Source organism: Priapulus caudatus, unplaced genomic scaffold, assembly GCF_000485595.1.
Source record: "Priapulus caudatus unplaced genomic scaffold, Priapulus_caudatus-5.0.1 Scaffold608, whole genome shotgun sequence".
Classification (NCBI taxonomy): Eukaryota; Metazoa; Priapulida; class Priapulimorpha; order Priapulimorphida; family Priapulidae; genus Priapulus; species Priapulus caudatus.
Window position 1 is genome coordinate 130,228 of NW_014577669.1, and position 17,562 is coordinate 147,789.

The following is a 17,562-nucleotide window of genomic DNA, read 5'->3' on the forward strand; positions in this document are numbered from 1 at the left end:
CTATTACTCTAGTAATTCTCTACTACAAGTATACAGAGTTTGTTAGTAGTTAGTACAAGTACAGTATAGAGTTATAAGTAGAGTTATCCTGTTTGTGTTAGTTTGAGATTTGTATAGTTGTATTGCTTAGTTGACTGAATATAATTAAGCGTGTTATGCTAGTGTTAGGATGAACATCGTATTATAAAAGGCTTAGAATACCAGTTACAGGAATGTAGGTTTAAAGAGGTTATTTTCATAACAGTACCTGACAAAACCATGACTACTATTCCACGTTAATTATAGACACAGAGACTGGATTGTATATTAACCAGGGTGATTCCAACTCCGTATAAGTAAATTTGTTTCTAATTTGATATTTAGCAAACGTTAAATTGAAATAATCATTGTTTGAAAAGGGGAGGGATTGTAGTGTTTAACCCTGAGGTCAGCTGAAACGTAAACTAAGTTAACTAACCGTTCCACGAACATAAACAGAAAGTAGAACAGAAACGTATTGCGTATACACTGTGAGAGGATTGGCATGAGCTTGTGAATAGAGCAGCATGGTGGTTGAACCGATTTTATTGTCTGAGGTACCCTGACTGTTAAGTTTAGGTTTTGCAATTTTATTATGTTTGCACACGCAAATTTTATATTACTTATTACTAGTTCGGTCGAGTTAGTAGTTGCTGAAAAAGTACTAGTAATATGTTATCTGGTAGGCATTCTCACTCGCCAACAGGGCTGGTCAGCCCACACATTCTACTAGCCCTTACTGATTTCTACTAGCCTCGGGCGAGCGGTCGAGCGTTAGTTTCAAGCCCTGTGTACGTAAAAAATTTCATGGATAAATGTGCAGTAGGTCTATGTGCATGTAAACACTTCAAAGTGTTTGAAGTGTCACTGTGTGAACTGTCACTTCCAAGACACAGTACAGATACAGAAGTTCAAGCAGCTTGTGTCTCAAAATGACAACAACATCTACATCAGTATATGTATGTTCTACAGAACGACACCCAGATTTACATGTGTCATAAAATGACAACATCTACATCAGTATATATATGCATGTTCTACAGAACGACATACAGATTTACATGTGTCATAAAATGATGCAAAACTGTGCGACACTCTGTGATACGCATAGATTTGTGCATCTTTTGAGAGGCATAACCTTGATGCGAAACTATGCGTCATTCTATGACTATGCTACATCGATTTATCATGCTGCGTTTTGAGATATTAAACTGCATAGCCTATTTCCACACAACATATATATTGAATTGGGCGGAATTTACCCTAACTTACAGCTAGTTAAAATGAAACTTAAATACGCACGATTAATTAATTCAAAAATGAAATTCATTTGATTTACCTAGATATATGTCACCAAAGGATCCACTTCCTATTTTCCTCCCAAGCCTGTACTTGTTGCCTACCCTCAGCTCCATTCTGTCAAGTAAACAACGTATGTTGTAACATTGGGTGTGACATTAAGTGTTTGACGCGAAATCAGCTGTAAGTAGTATCTGGTTAAACGAAACTTGTTAGTTGGTGCTGTGATAATAATGTGTACACAACAAACAGCAGCGAAACAAAGGATATTGTTGACGTTTGACAGAAAAACTTACCTTTAAAATGGCCTCACTCTTCAAATTTTCACAACCAACATGAAGTCAAATGACTTATGCGTCATCAAATGCTACGAGTTGTTACGGATATGCATGTTTAATAGAAGATTAGTCGGATTGCTACGGTATATTACGCCCTACATGAAGCCGCCATTATTTACTAGCGAAGTAAATGTGACGTCACCACGTACCCGTATGTACAGTACTGTCAGTACATTTCTCGTCGTCATCGCCATCGTCGGCATAGCACAAATAGCATGCATGCTTGATTATGCGTATTGATATTATATAGCATACACTAAAAAGCCCCCAGTATAATGACATGTATTATATTGTCGCTAGCCGGTATGTCGGTAACGACGAAAAGCATGAATGACATGCATATCAACAGTAGCAGATAAACAAGGAACAGAGTTTATATACTCCTAATATCACTTTGGGTTATTGGAGTTATCGCACAATGATACATCTTTATGATATAAATAAAATTAACTTTACAATGTAGGAATTAAATATAAATATAAACAGGAAATTTTATTACTCATAAAAATTATACATTTAGTGATGACCTTTGTATAGTAAGTAGTGGTAGTAATCTGTAACCTGTGTGGTAAACGACATTTTTCTAAGTGATTTATTTTTATTTTCATGTATGCTGTCATGAATATTGCATATTATTTCTGCCAAAGAGAATAAACAACTTCAACTCAAAAATTTCTATAAAATGCACATAGGCAATTTTATTAAAACTAAATATATTTATAACAAATAATAACAAAATTAAATTAGACAGTGCTCTTTAGAAACAATAAATAGCTTGCCATGATCCAAGAGTAATAAATCCCAAACCTATGAAGTCTTTCATATGTAACTGCTTATCTAGACGAAATCCATCAGAAAGTTCTCAGCAGACAGTGATACGACATATCATCATATACAAACACACACACACATTGGTAACCTGACTTTGATCGCACGGATATAAAACTATTTGACTTTATTCAAGAGATGTAAAAACATAGTATACAATTCTCAAGTGCAATTCAAACGTAATTGTATATTTAATTTAAGCACCTAAGGGTGTAGTATCATTGCATCAAAGGAGATGCGCTCATCAGCTTTTGGCATCCAGCGTTTCTGCATCTGTGTATCTATTCTGCCAGTAGCACTGAAGCATGCTAATGAGTTCTACAACAATAGAATCGACCACTGTCAGACCCTTCGTTGTCGCACGCATGCAGCTGAAAAGAGAAAATTACCTATTGAAACATTTTCGCATAACATTTGAAAAGCTTTAACAAGCAACTTGTGCAATGTGCAACAACCAAAGCAGAGACTAAATGTTATCAGTATGCCCCAACTTCCTTGTGTTATGTATGCATTCAGGAGTAAATAAAAGTCATTTTGTATAACAAACTAACAAACAACAATTTGTTTTTATTCACCCCTGATGTAGTCTATATATTCACTGACACTCTGTCGTGCGAAACTGGAGAGCATTACAACAAGTGCAATTTAAACTATGTGATTACCTGCTGTCTATATGTAACAAATCACTTGCTACAATTCTCTCAACAACTTCTTCAGCTGTGAACATCTCCAGCAAGCCTGTTCCACCCGTCAGCCGACACCAGGTCTGAAAGTTACGAGGTTGCACGTAGTCAGTATTCACCGTGTTTTCCCCGTATAGATACATCTGTGCTAAATATCCAGACCAATAACTTTAACTGCTACACGATTCGTAGAAGTCAGAGCTAAACATTGATTAAAATCGTTACAATGTATATGAACAACAAAATGCTCCGAGTGAAGACTATATGATTGATAACAGATGTGGAATTTTTTAAAGGCAAACAATACATCGTTTTATACTATTCATCCATCTGTGATTGCATACTTGGTTACTGATGCCAGTTCTTGTTCTCAGTCCTGTCACCAGCATTTCTTCGAGTCTGAAAAATTACAGGTTTTTTTGCAATCAACTCAACAATCATTTTTCGAATGTTTTATGTATTGTACTCCTGCAAACTATCTTTATAACATTCACACACAAACTATCTCGATGATATTCACACACTATAACTCGAATGCTCACCATCTCACAGCAAGTACAACTATCTTCGCTACGACTCTTCGACCGCTACGCGTTAACATTCACGCAAACAACACGCCGTTTACGCGTCAGACGCAATCACGACAACCTCTCCGTATTATTTCCATCAGCTAGGCGAAGCGTCCGACCAATGGGAGACCCCCGCCGCGACGTAACTATGGAAACGGATAAGCAGACGCCTTACACGTCGAGGTCGGACAGCGGCGTGATCTTGCGGGTGGCGTGGCCGCACCGCTCCACCTCCCGCATCCACGGGATCGGCTCCAGAGTCTGGATCCTCGCCTCTCTGCGCGCGCTCTCCGCCGCTCGCGGAGCAAATCTCCCGTGGGCTCCTAGCGACATAATCGGAATTTAATTCTATTATTTATTTTTAGTTATTCTATTATTAGTGTAGCCAGTGGGTTGTGTAGAACCAGCCCGTACGTTGTTTTGACAACGTGACGTCACACTTCGGTACTCTATATTTTTCTAATTTTCGGAATAACTCATATTATGAGTATCTGGAATCTTATCTCTGCATGCTCAATATTACCACTATATCCAAGTGTCTTTTAATTCAACGTAAATTTGCAAATAATTATGTATACAATTAATCGTAAACTGTTTCAAATTTCTCACCAGGTCCGACGCCAATGTATTGACCTCCATGCCAACACCACAAGTTATGAAGACTCTCTGCACCCTATGACAGACATATTAAAGAAAGTTAACCACGAACCACCCACGAACCATCTATAAATGATTCAGCGACTGAAGTGAAATATGACGTACCAACGCCACCTATCGGCAGAAAAATGATAAACGCGCAGCCGCCACATTAGTGTAGTTTATATAATAGGGAAACAAAACAAACGCGTTTTTAATAAAAAAAAATACGTAGACTGCATACTCAGCATTACACGACACAGTAGAAACAGAATGAGAAATTATATTGAAACTTACAGGCTTGGCAAAATTGGACACTTCATATCTCAAATAACCGTGAGATTCTAGCATCTGAAACAAACACGGTAAAATGTTCTCATACTGAGAAAGACCACACGTCGAGTGGGCCACATTCGTTAACGCAAAACATAAACCAAATACATCGTAACCAAGTAAATCGAAGTAACCAAGTAAATCGAACCAAGTAATCGTAACCAATCGTAACCAATCGTAACCAAGTAAATCGAAGTAACCAAGTAAATCGTAACATCGTAAACCAAGTAAATAAAATTTAATTTAATTTTTAACACAAACTAAAATGGGGTTTAGGATTTAAATTGTGCAATTCCTCAGGTACGATAAATACGTTTGTTATCCGTGACGGACGACGTAGCAGTATGTATGACGACTTACCTGCACAGCCACACAGTACATCTCTGCTGCAGTGTCACCATCTGGCACGGTCGTCTGCAGAAAGAGAATATGCAAGGTAATGTAATGTAAGTAAATGTCTCGATTTACAACCAGACAGAAGAGATCTGACATTGCATACTAAATATAATGTAGTTTACATCAAACGGCACACACAGACACGTTATTATTATCCCCCGCTGTGGTCGAAATATAAATCGTATGCGCTAAATGAAAAACTACTGCCTCTGATTTCGCAATAAAAACTTGTTGCCTCTAAATAGGTATTAACAAACGTAATATATTTTAGGTAGCTTACCAGTTTTTGTGCGACTGCATTGAACAGTGCTGTGCCCCTCTCTAATGTCAACTGATACAGTGACAAGTGCCGGTCACATACCTCTAGTGTCTAATAGAAAAGAAATGACACTATCTTTGAAAACTCACATAAAATCAACTCAGGTGCAGTACTTCTCACAGCTTTAGTGCTTAAAAAAGTTGACAAAATCAAATTTTTTTAGACATGTCTCACATTTACACTCTATTGTAGAGTATCCCATGTTTCATTAGCGACACGGAGTCGGACGTCCGCACGCCTCGTAAACTAGGTTTAATCGCCTCTCGAGAAAAATTTACATGGCTAATGTACCATTAAGAGCAGCTTTCCAGTCAGAGATGTTCGCGCGTACCTGCTGCAACTCCACCTCCCAGTCTTTCACGGTCTGACGCGGCCTCGCAAACATGAGATCCATGGACACTCTGCCCGGGAACAGAGCGCGCGCCTCCGCCACACATCTGCACGTGAATGAGGCTATTTGTTAACACTGAGAAACACTCTCGCCTGCAGTCCCACCTAATCGGAGCACAGCCACCTACACGTGTGTGATAAATGTCCGATACAGTTATGTATTGATAGTTACTAGTATATATATTCAGAATAATGTTTAATGATGACAGCTAGAGCATTAAATATACTCAAGACATTGGCAATAATTTTCGCAGGCATGCATAGTACAAACTTGTTTCCCGGAACCTGGTGAACTGTCCGTGGCGAGACGTTTCAATTCGAAGTCTGGCGGCCAGTATATTTGAAAAATCATCGTCGCAATTGTTGTGTCATGTAACTTCGTTGTTAGCTCGTTAATGCTTATTAATATGCAAAACACACGTATAAATAACCACGCACGCAGAGCTGCAAAACCCATTCTACATCTCACGTATTTTCGATATTCTATATTCTATTCTATTCGATATTCTATTCTATTCGATATTCTATTCTACTCGATATTCTATTCTATTCGATACTATTCGCGTATTTCTATGTTTTCTCAGGAGACCGTGAAAGTGTTTCTTTCCAAGGACAACGTCACGGACATCCCCGACCTTGAAGGACGCACCGCGCTCATGTGGGCGGCTGGGAAGGGTGCCAACGACGTCATCCGGACGATGATGCAGCTAAACTGTGACGTCTACGCCACCGATAAAAATGGAGGAACAGGTTCGTGGACAGGTGGCAGCACTGGCACTGCCGCCTGCTGGTGTTCTTGTGTTGTGATTTTACCACGTTGGCCACGAGCTGATGTGATCTCTTTTAGGTTATTTTATTGTGGGGAAAATGTAATATCCGTAAAGAATGTAAAGTTCTATTGGCAGTAGTCGTAACTACTACAGTACTGCTCTTGCTGCTACTGCTGCTTCTACTGCTGCTACTGCTGCTTCTACTGCTGCCTCTACTGCTACTTCTACTGCTACTGCTGCTGCTGCTACTACTACTGCTACTGCAGGTGGTGGTGGTGGTGGAGGTGGTGATGATGCTACTGCTTCGGACGCGTAGCCACTGCGAACTCAGAAACCCTACGTGAAAATAAACAGCAGATTGAGATAGATGCTTGCGTCGAATTGTGTAATGATGGACTTGTCTCAGAATTTTGCATTTATCTAATAACTGCAAAATGTTGTTGTACTTCACTATAAACATCGAAACCAGTTCAAAGCCGAAAACAAGATATATATTATGAGGAAAAGATATTTAAGAATAAGTTTATATGAGCCTCTGGCTCAAAGCATAGCTCAAAGGTAAGCGCTTCTTGAAGTCATTTTGCAGCGCCCTCTTTGAACAGCACACGTAACCTCCTGTGTGGTGCATGCGTAAATATTTTTGGCTGCTTGTCGGCTTTAGGGGGGAAATTTTAACGAAGCAAGTATAACAAGCATCAAATAGATATCTATATACGCATATAATCTTATAATACAGGTATTTTATAGGGCGAGTCTCAGTAAACCCGTCAAAGTATCCGTATTTGAGAGTCGCACTGACTCGCATTTGAGATGGCAGCACTATCGTAATCAATATGGATGCGCCCATAATTCTGTTAGACTCCGCTGTTATGCAGCTACTAAATTTCTCATATATTTATGCATATTAGGAATGATTAACATTACCAGCTTTCTTACAGTAGGTTGCGCCAATGCTATAAGGTGCCCTCGTATCGTCTACCTCGTCGTTCACCCTACCAACGGCGCCACTGCCACTGCCACTGGTGACTGGGCACTAGCAGTAGCACTGCTTCAGTCTTCAGACTCCCTCTCCCTCTCACTCTCAGTCTCAGTCTCACTATCACTATCAGTAATCAGTGTGTCACTGTCAGTGCCTGGCTAGCCCCATCGACATCCTATCTCATGGCTCAGCCAAGGTGCAAGTCGGCTTCGAGTTAGGCTGTAGCCACAGTACTCTTCAGTGTAGGTAAATGGTTATGTCTGACATTTTGCTGCAACGTATGTTTGGGTAACTTACATTAATTAAAACAATTCCAACAGAAGTTCTATGATTTATTTACTACTGGTACCTCATTTGAAAATTCGTAATCCACTGGAAATTAGAGTGTGTCTGTTTTGCTAATGTAGATGGCGCTAACTGGTCTGTGTTTGTCCTGCTGCGTGAGACGAAGAAACAACAGCCGATTGTACCTTTTCCGACGGGTAATTCTTACTCAATGTTTTTCTTATCACATAGATATTGTTTAAATGAAATTAGTGTATGTGCTATTTTACTAAATTCTACGAGTGATTTCATATTTCGATACAAACAGGCAATTCCCAATAATTTTTTCGCAAACTCTAATAATGAAATCGTGCCTATAAATCTGGATATATTATTAACTTGTTACTGTTATGCAGGTAGTTAATTAATTATTCGTTAGTACCATTGAGTTATAAAGCAATATTAATTGTATGGTTATATCTATATTTAATTGAGTTGCATAATTGGGTCGTGTAGATGATTTTGGAACGATGACATCGATTGATCAATATGCTGTTTGCTAATATTTGTCAAAATTATTTAATAGTTTTTTGAACTCATGTTGTTTCATGCCTATCTAACAGATCTGATTGTAAAGTTTTTATTTCATGGAGATTCTAAAATTATTCAATTATGTTATTTATTCATGCTGCTTCTTAGTAACATCGACTTTCCAACGAATCATGGAGGTAGGTGTGTAGCCTGATGAAATTGTCTTACAATATAGAGGTTTTACCTAGTTTGTATTTATGACTACTGACAGAATTGTCATGATGATAAAGGCAGACAGAATTTGGTAGACATGGAAGTATAGATGCTATGTTCTAACAATAATCATCAATTGTATAGTGTTCATAGTTGATATAGTGTAATGCATATAAAATGTAGCACTCGTCTGTACATAGCTGAATGCAATAGTGGTGTAGGTCTATTAAATGTGTTTTTCTGTCTTGCTAATAGGATGAAGATGGGATAAGCATGAGCTCGTTACCCAGTACTATTGCTACTAGCCTATCACAGGTATTCTTACAAGTAGTTTTTAGTTCAGTGCATTTGCTAATTAGTAAGCCTTGTAATTAGCTCCATCATTGGCTACAACTTTTATATTGAATTTTTTATTAAACTGTACTTTGATTTACCACTTTTAAAAATGAATTTCACTTCTTTGAACCAGTTTTGTAGCGTCCAACATACCATTAGAACATTTGCGACATCAACATAAAAAAAACCTTGTATTGTAGCTTGTTCCTTTTATAGTATCAAACGTTTGCTTGTAGGATGTGCTTGCTATTGTAACACGACCTGTGGATGAATATAAGCTGCGGCAGATCCACGCTGCATCCGTTAATGGAGAAAAATCGCTGCTTCAGAAGCTCATAGCAGGTTGGTGACATCTGTCAGGGAAGATTTTCGGACCGTGTCATTTTCAACATGTCAACATTTTCAACATGTCAACATTTTCAACATGTCAACATTTTCAACATGTCAACATTTTCAACATGTCAACATTTTCAGCATATCAACATTTTCAACATGTCGACATTTTTACACTATCAACATTTTAGATAGGAGTAACCTAACGTTACAAAATGCTCGATCACAAATGGTACCCGAGTAGGTTAATACATTCTCCTATTGCAGCGTACCAGAGCAGCATCTATAATAGGCTGTGCAGTGTCTCCTAGTAGCAAGAGCATATTAAGAATGCGTTCATTCTTAATACGCTCTTGCTAGTAATATGTACATGTCTTGTCTTGTGTGCATAGGAAACCAGCTTCTCATCGATGCTGGGGACCAGTTTGGACGTACAGCGCTGATGTTTGCCGTACTGGTGGATAGAGTGGACTGCGCTGAATGGTTGCTGAAGAACGGGTCTAACATCAAGACGAGGGACAAGGCTGGGAGAACGGCACTGCACTGGGCTTCCTACAAGGTGCGTGTCGTAGCAAAGTTGCAGTATTCTGCAACGTGTGCAAATAGTTTGCGGTAATATCGTATTTATCATGTAATGTAAGGTATTTATCATGTAATGTAAGGTATTTATCATGTAATGTAAGGTTACTTCTTGAGCTTAGGCATATCATTTTTTCCCCGATTTCGTTCTTAGACTTGTAGGTCCAAGTTTAACATCTTTGATCATCTAAATTTCGTGTTCCCTGTATGTTAGTCTCACATGCGCTCGCTTAAATTTATTGCTTAAGCGTGTTTTTCGTTACCAGGGCAACTACAAATGCTTGAAGCTGTTACTGAACAAGCGAGCTGATTGGTCAGACAAGGACCATGAGGGTCAGACTGCCCTACACTTGGCCACACGTCACAAGTCGCCACGTTGTCTGGCACTCATCCTCAAGCAACTGTCGGCTGGCGAATTCGACGACCAGGACAATAATAAGGTATCCATCATGGTTCCATGGTTCCAGATGTCTATATATATCTATATCTATGTCTATAGGTTTCTATGTCTTTTCAAACATTTCCTGTCCATTAGGTGAAATTAAAGAGCCCAAAAATGAAAAATTAAGTATTTATATCGGTGTATTGAGAGTGGATACAAGCCTGTCCTGGGCCTTCCATCTGTCCATAAACAACATGCCTTCTGAAATTCCCGCGAAGAACCGTTTTCTATACGATTGCTCTACTCCTCTTATTTGCGGCTAGTCTATCCCTTTTTGGCAGGTCGGTCGGGTGAGGGCAAACAAACAATATTTTTATTATGGCCTAACTTTTGACTAGTTTATAGAAGTGTACAAGTGAAAAGAGATTGAACTGATCTACAGAACAGTTATAGAGACTAAAACCAGTTTTACAGTTTTATTGTGCATGCGATCCTAACTTAGTTTGTACCTTAGTTTGTGAGCTTCCAAGGCTGTGGGGTTAACCTCAATTGTAATCTCTGCATCTCTGGCAATGTGGGTAGTTTTACCTACAGTGTTTATCAATGCTGCTATAGTTGAGGCTGATGCCAAACTTGGAGTCCCTAAAAAAATCAGCACAAAAGCAGGATTTAGATAAAAAAATTGTTCGTATGAAAACTGTGTAATAACACCAATGTGTGACACAGTTCCTTTATCAGTGAATTTAGCTCTATTGTACAGCCCCACCCCACCTGGGTGTAAATCAGAAACAAGGTGCATACTTCCCATTAGTTGTTCTACCCAATTATACGTTTCAATAGAAATATCAACTGAAATACCTCCACCAAAAAATATAGATGTAACTTCGGTGACAGCACTCAGCCTCAGCAATGCTTCAGTTTCTTTGACGAGGCATTTCAACATCCGATCTTCATCAACATTTTTGCTGGAAAGATAAATTTATAGAGGCTTACTTAATTGTATATTAAAAGTAACAACAATGAAGTTCGTTTCGAATGTATCAAAGCGCAATATGTTCCATCTTTTACATTGACAGACAGAAGGTTTACCGTTTAATCACAAAGAAAACACTTACTTGATGTACTTGTTGAAGTTACAATATGTACACCTCTTCTCACAGAACGGCCACTGAAAGAAAAATAATAATTCAGGAGATTGCAGCATTGATCAGCGTACACAACACGTATAATATTTTTCACGTGAATCTATCGATGTTGATCTACATATCTTATTAGAAAACCCATAGATAATCATTATTATCAGAAACTCAGAAGGCCGTGGCTACGCGACCGGTTCCGGAGGCCTGGCTACGGGTATGTAATCCTACGGTTGCACCGCTACCCGCTGGCACGTATGTATGGCTACCGTTGCCAGCACCGCGGCCGGCCCAGGCTACGTATGTATGCTACGTTGGCACCACGCTACCGCCTGGTACGTATGTATCCTACGCGTGATGCCACGCACGCCGCTACCCTGCTACGGCGTATTGTATGCGCTACGTTGGCCACCCCGCTGGCCAGGCTACTGTATGTATGCTACCCAGTTGGTCACACCGCTACCCAGGCTAGCGTATGTACTGGCTACGTGCCCCACCGCTACCCCCTGCTACCGTATGTTGCTAACCGTTGCCACCAGGCTACCCTGGCTACACGTATGTATGTACTGGTTGGCACACGCTCCCCCTGGCTAAGTATCTAAGCGACTGTGGCCGTGGCCACACCGGCTAAGACCGATACAATTTCCGTGTGCCGGGGATACGCCGCCCCCACACCGCCGCACCACTCTCTGCGCACGGTGCACTACCCCCGCAACGCCCGGTCTTACCAGCAGCAGCTTGCAGCAGAGCACGGCGTTGGGCTCGCGTAAAGTAGCGGCGTGCAAGGGCGATCTGCCCTCTACGTCTGGAATGCCGATGTTGGCGTCGTGTCGCAGCAGCAGCCGCATGTGCTCCAGGTTTCCGTAGGCGGCGCTCCAGTGCAGTGCCGTCCGCTGCGCAAAGACGCAGGCAAAACAACATTGTTGACAGGGGGAGCATGCCGATGGGGGAATCTCAAGGTCATTGGCTGCGACGGGGAGGGGAGAAATACAGAGGGAATCTCAAGGTCATTGGCTGCGACGGAGGGACAATACCAAGGCGGAATCTCAAGGTCATTGGCTGCGACGGGGGGACAATACCAAGGCGGAATCTCAAGGTCATTTGTCGCGAGGGAGGGCTCGCGTGCATTCCGATCGGGCAACGGATGATCACCGACGCGGAAAAACGTATATCGTCTCGCAGTTGTTTACTCGGCAAGATTTTTACGGAAAATTTACGCAACATTTACTAGACTAGCCGCGAATAAGAGGAGTAGAGCAATCGTATAGAAACGGTTCTTCGCGACATTTCGAATGGCATGTTGTTTAATGGAAGATGGAAGGCCAGGAAGGCTTGTCCACTCTCAAATACACTGATCTAAATACTAGTTTTTCATTTTTGGGCCTTTATTTTCCTTAAATGAACAGCGAAGTTTTGAAGAGACATGGAACCTATAGAACATACTATAGATATAATAGAATCTGGAACCATGGACCTGATGGATACTTATTATTGTCGCTGGTCGTCGAACTTCGCCAGCCGACCAAGTTGCTTGAGGATTGAGTGCCAGACACGCTGGCGACTTGTGACGTGTGGCCAGTGTAATGCAAGTCGAGCGCTCATGGTCTTGTCTGACGCAATCCTGCTGTTCGTAAACAGTTCAAGCTTTGTAGTTTTGCCCTGGTACGAAAAACACGCTTAAGCAATAAAATGTTAAGCGAGCCATGTGAGACTAAACCACTACAGAGGAACACGAAATTTAGATGATCAACAGATGTGTACACTTGACACTACAAGTTAAGAACGAAATCGGGGAAAAATGATATGCTAAGCTCAGAAGTAACTTACTTACAATGATAAATCCTTAGCTCATGATAAAATACTTACATTAAACATGATAATACGATATTACGGCAACTATTTGCAGCACGTTGGGCAGAATAGCTGCAAAACTTTGCTACAACAACCTTGTAGGAAGCCAGTGGGAGTGCCGTTCTCCCAGCCTTGTCTCGTTTGATGTTAGAACCGCTTTTCAGCAACATCCGGGAGTCCAATCTATCCACCAGTAGCGCAACTGAGCGCTGTACGTCCAAACTTGGTCCCAAGCATCGATGAGAAGCTGGTTTCCTATGCCACAGAATAACATACATAGAAGAGCCGTATTAAGAATTGAACGCATTCTAATATGCTCTTGCTACTAGGAGAACTGCACAGCCTATTTAGATGCTGCTCTGGTCGCTGCAAGGAGAATGTATTAACCTACTTCGGGTACCATTTGTGATCGAGCATTTGTAACGGTTAGTTAGTCTATCTAAAATGTTGAATAAGTGTAAAATGTCGACATGTTGAAAATCGTTGATATTGTTGAAAATGTTGACAGTGTTGAAATGTTGACATGTTTGAAAATGTTGACATATGTTGAAATGTTGACATGTTGAAAAGTCTGATCATGTTGAAAATGACACGGTCCGCGAAAATCTTCCCTGACAGATGTACCAACTCTGCTTGAGATTTTCTGAAGCAGCGATTATCTCTCCATTAACGGATGGAGCGTGGTTTGCGCCAGCTTATATTCATCCACAGGTCGTGTTACAATAGCAAGCAGCATCCACAAGCAAAGCGTGATACTATAACATGGAACAAGCTACAATACAAGGTTTTTTTTATGTTGATGTCGCAAATGATTCTAATGGTATGTTGGACGGCTACAAACTGGTTCAAAGAAGTGCAAATTCATTTTTAAAGTGGTAAATCAGTGTTTAATAAAAATTTAATATAAAGTGTAGCCAATGATGGAGCTAATTACAAGGCTTACTTATTAGCATGCAGCTAGAACTAAAACTACTTGTAAGAGATACTGTGATGGGCTAGTATGGCAATAGTAGTCGGGTAACGAGCTCATGCTTATCCATCTTCATCTATTAGGCAGACAGAAAAACATATCTTAATAAGACTATCAGCACTATTGCATTCAGCTATAGTACAGACGAGTGTAAAGTTATATATGCATTACCTACTTCAACTATAGAACACTATATAATTGATTATTATTGTTAGAAATAGATCTATACTTCGCATGTCTATCAATTCTGTCTGCACTTTTATTGATGACATTCTGTAGAGTCATAAATACAAACTAGGTAAAACTCCTATTATTGTAAGAGCAATTTCATCCGGCCACTAACCTCCTGATTCGTTGGAAGGTCGATGTTATAAGAGCAGCATGATAAAAACATAATTGAAAAAAAAAAAACAAAAAAATTTTAGAACTTATGAAATAAAAACTTTACAATGCAGATTCTGTTAGATAGGCCATGAACAACATGAGTTCAAAAACTATTAAATAATTTGACAAATATTAGCAAAACGCATATTGATAAATCGAATGTTATCATTCAAAATCATGCTACTGACGCCAATTAATGGCAACTAACTGAAATCTCGATATACAGCGCATACAAATTATTATTGCTTTATAACGCCAATGTTAATAAGCAAATATTAATTAACTACCTGCATAACAGTAAAATTAATAATATATCCAGATTTTATAAGGCAGCAAATTTCCTTATTAGAGTTTGCGAAAAATTATTGGGAATTGCTGTTTGTATGAAATAGAAATTCACTCGTAGAATTGTGTCAAATACACATACACTAATTTCATTAACAATATTATGTGATCAGAAAACATTAGAGTAAGAATATACGTCGGAAAAGTACAATCGGCTTTGTTTCTCGTCTCACGCAGCAGGCAACCACAGACAGTTAGCGCTCATCTTACATTAGCAAAACCAGCGACCACTCTACATTTCCAGTGGATTACGATTTCAAATGAGGTCGCAGTAGTAAATAAATCAGTAGAACTTCTGTTGAATTTGTTTTAAATTAATTAAGTTACCCAAACATACTGTTGGGTAGCAAAAAGTCAGACATAAGCATTTTACCTACACTGAAGAGTACTGTGGCGAAGCTCTAACTGAAGGATTGCAGCCTTGGCTGAGGCGATGAGATAGGATTTCGATGGGCAGCAGGCCTGATAGTGAAACACTGATTACTGATAGTGAATAGTGAGACTGAGATGTTATTAATGTGATATGATGCGCTGCTAGTGTGCCAGTCACCAGTTGGCAGTGGCAGTGGGGGTGGTAGGGTGAAGGACGAGGTAGACGATACGCAGGGCAGTATAGCATTGGGAACTATCTGTAAGAAGGTTGGTAATTGTTAAATCATCTTCCTAATATGACATAAAATTATTTAAATTTAGTCAGGCTGCATAAAGCGAAGTCTACCAGAATTCTATGGGCGCATTTCATATTGATTATCGATAGTGGCTGCCCATCTGTCAAATTGCCGAGTCGTGCGACTCTCCAATAGCGGATATTTGAACGGTTTAGAAACTGAGACTCGCCGTATAACAATACACTGGTCATTATAAGAATTCATAATGCGTTTACTAGAATATTCTATTTGATGCTTGAGTTAGTACTTGCTTCGTTAAACCTTTCTCTAAGGCGACTAAGCAATGCTCAATAATATTTAGCATGCACCACAGCAGGACGGTTACGTGTGCCTGTTCAAAGAGGGCGCTGGCAAATGACTTCAGAAGCGTTACTTTTGAGGCTCTGCTTTGCCAAGCCAAGGCTCATATAACTTATTTCTTATAATATCTTTTCTGTTAAAAAGTGGCTTTGACTGTTTCGATGTTTATAGTGAAGTACAACAACATTTTGCAGTTTACTTATAATTGCATAAATTTCTGCAGATCAAGTCAGCATCACCCAATTCGACGCATCACTATTCCATTCTGCTGTTTTTTCAGCGTAGGTGTTTTCGTGAGTTCGCAGTGGCTAACGCGTCCGAACGCTGTGCCTAGCTCCGTCTCTCATGCGGACATCTCACACAAGTGATCGCGCGACTTGGAACACGCATGATATGCCACGGAACGCTTGCCTGCTGATTGGCGTAAATATACAATATATGCATGCTGCGTCTATGCCTTTCATCGTCCTCCTCCGCTCTCTCTTCCTTTTGCTCTCTCTCTCTCTCTCTAGCTTCTCTCAGCACTTCATCACCATCCTTAGGCTGCTCTCTCTCTCTCTTCTCTCTCTCCCTCTCTCTCTCTCTCTCCTTCCTCCTCTCTCCTCTCTCTCTTCTCATAAAACTGAAAATCTCTTCTCTCATTATTCTCTCTCCTCTCTCTCTCTCTCTCTCTCTCTATCTCTCTCTCTCCTCCTCTCTCTTCTTCTTCTCTCTTCTCTCGTCTCTCTGCGTCTTACTCTCTCTCTTCCTCTCCTCTCTCTCTTCTCTCTCTCTCTCTTCTCTTTTCTCTCTCTCTCCCCTCTTCTCTTCTCTCTTCTCCTTTTACTAAATCTCTCTCTCTCTTGTCTCTCTCTTCTCTCTCTCTATCTCTCTCTGTCTCTCTCTCTCTCTCTCTCTCTCTCTCTCTCTCTCTCTCTCTCTCTCTCTCTCTCCTCTCTCTCTCTCTTCTCGTCTCTCTCTCTCATCTTCTCTTCTCTCTCTCTCCTCTCTCTCTCTCTGCTTCGTCTCTCTCTGCTTCTCTCTCTCTCTGCTCTCTCTCTCTCTTGCTCTTTGCTCTTCTCTCTTCTCTCTCTCTCTCTCTCTCTCTCTCTCATCTGTCTCTCTGTCTCTCTCTCTCTCTTCTCTCTCTCTCTCTTCTCTCTCTCTGTCTCTCTCCTCTCCTCTCTCTTTCTCTCTTCTCCTCTCTCTCTCCTCTCCTCTCTCTTTTATCTCTCTCTCAATCTCTCTCTCTCTCGTCGGTCTATTCTCTTCTCTGTCTCTCTCTGCTCTTCCTCTCTTCTCTCCTGCTCTCTCTCTCTCTCTCTCTCTTCTCTCTCTCTCTTCTCTCTATCTCTCATCTCTCTTCTCTCTTCAGCTCTCTCTTTCTCTCATCTCCCTCTCTCGTCTGCTCTCTTCTCTCTGCTCTGTCATCTGCTCCTTTGACTTCTCTTCCTGCTCATCATCCTCTCTCTGATCGTCAGTCTTCTCTATCGCACACCAGCTCGTAGCTCCGCTCTCTCTCTTTCTCTCTCTCTCTATTCTCCTATTCTCTCTTGCTCTCTCTCTGTTCTCCCCCTCTCTCTCTCCTCTCTCTCCTCTCTTCTCAGCCACAGACAAACGACACACGGCAGCGACAAACACACACGGGTGGCCACACGACAACACTGCTTAGACTTCTCTACTCTCTAACGGCCATCACACACCCAACCACTCCAATGCACAACATTACCTCC

At 40.6% G+C, this 17,562-nt stretch overlaps 3 protein-coding genes across 5 annotated transcripts in view; 1 reads left to right on the plus strand and 2 right to left on the minus strand.

Annotated features, from left to right (window-relative positions):
- Positions 1-1,788, minus strand: part of LOC106812104 — a 37,698-nt gene extending 35,910 nt beyond the window's left edge. Inside the window, exons 1-2 of the mRNA XM_014815880.1 lie at positions 1,614-1,788; positions 1,358-1,434 (exon numbers count right to left, since the gene is read on the minus strand). Coding sequence (XP_014671366.1) covers positions 1,358-1,433 — 76 coding nt within the window. The 5' untranslated portion in view covers position 1,434; positions 1,614-1,788. The remainder of the gene's footprint in view (positions 1-1,357; positions 1,435-1,613) is intronic.
- A 539-nt stretch (positions 1,789-2,327) lies between these two features.
- LOC106812116 (radical S-adenosyl methionine domain-containing protein 1, mitochondrial-like) lies at positions 2,328-5,859 on the minus strand. Of its 3 annotated transcripts, none has more exons than XM_014815894.1 (9): positions 5,751-5,859; positions 5,381-5,470; positions 5,065-5,118; positions 4,669-4,722; positions 4,345-4,408; positions 3,911-4,058; positions 3,511-3,565; positions 3,146-3,249; positions 2,328-2,854 (listed from the first exon to the last, which is right to left on the minus strand). In XM_014815894.1, the coding sequence occupies exons 1-9, from the start codon at positions 5,811-5,813 to the stop codon at positions 2,728-2,730; spliced, it is 759 nt and encodes a 252-aa protein (XP_014671380.1). In that variant the 5' UTR covers positions 5,814-5,859; the 3' UTR covers positions 2,328-2,727. The 3 variants fall into 3 exon arrangements, 2 of the variants coding, with proteins under 2 accessions (XP_014671380.1, XP_014671381.1); XM_014815895.1 differs by having other exon boundaries at positions 5,711-5,799; XR_001394292.1 differs by having other exon boundaries at positions 2,764-2,854; positions 3,474-3,565.
- Positions 5,860-7,653: 1,794 nt separating this feature from the next.
- LOC106812105 (inversin-like) overlaps positions 7,654-17,562 on the plus strand; it is a 24,765-nt gene continuing 14,856 nt past the window's right edge. Inside the window, exons 1-6 of the mRNA XM_014815881.1 lie at positions 7,654-7,804; positions 7,966-8,040; positions 8,822-8,881; positions 9,139-9,244; positions 9,628-9,794; positions 10,081-10,254. Of these exons, the coding sequence (XP_014671367.1) occupies positions 7,966-8,040; positions 8,822-8,881; positions 9,139-9,244; positions 9,628-9,794; positions 10,081-10,254 (582 nt within the window). The 5' untranslated portion in view covers positions 7,654-7,804. The remainder of the gene's footprint in view (positions 7,805-7,965; positions 8,041-8,821; positions 8,882-9,138; positions 9,245-9,627; positions 9,795-10,080; positions 10,255-17,562) is intronic.

What these genes read in the sequence shown, in the direction of transcription:
- LOC106812116 (XM_014815894.1), bottom strand. Translation starts at nt 5,813, where the DNA reads ATGGATCTCATGTTTGCGAGGCCGCGTCAGACCGTGAAAGACTGGGAG. An exon ending in TGTACTGTGTGGCTGTGCAG is followed by an intron (nt 4,723 to 5,064) that starts GTAAGTCGTCAT and finishes TGTTTGTTTCAG; the next exon opens with ATGCTAGAATCTCACGGTTA. An exon ending in CCGCTGTCCGACCTCGACGT is followed by an intron (nt 3,566 to 3,910) that starts GTAAGGCGTCTG and finishes GTAATTTTTCAG; the next exon opens with ACTCGAAGAAATGCTGGTGA.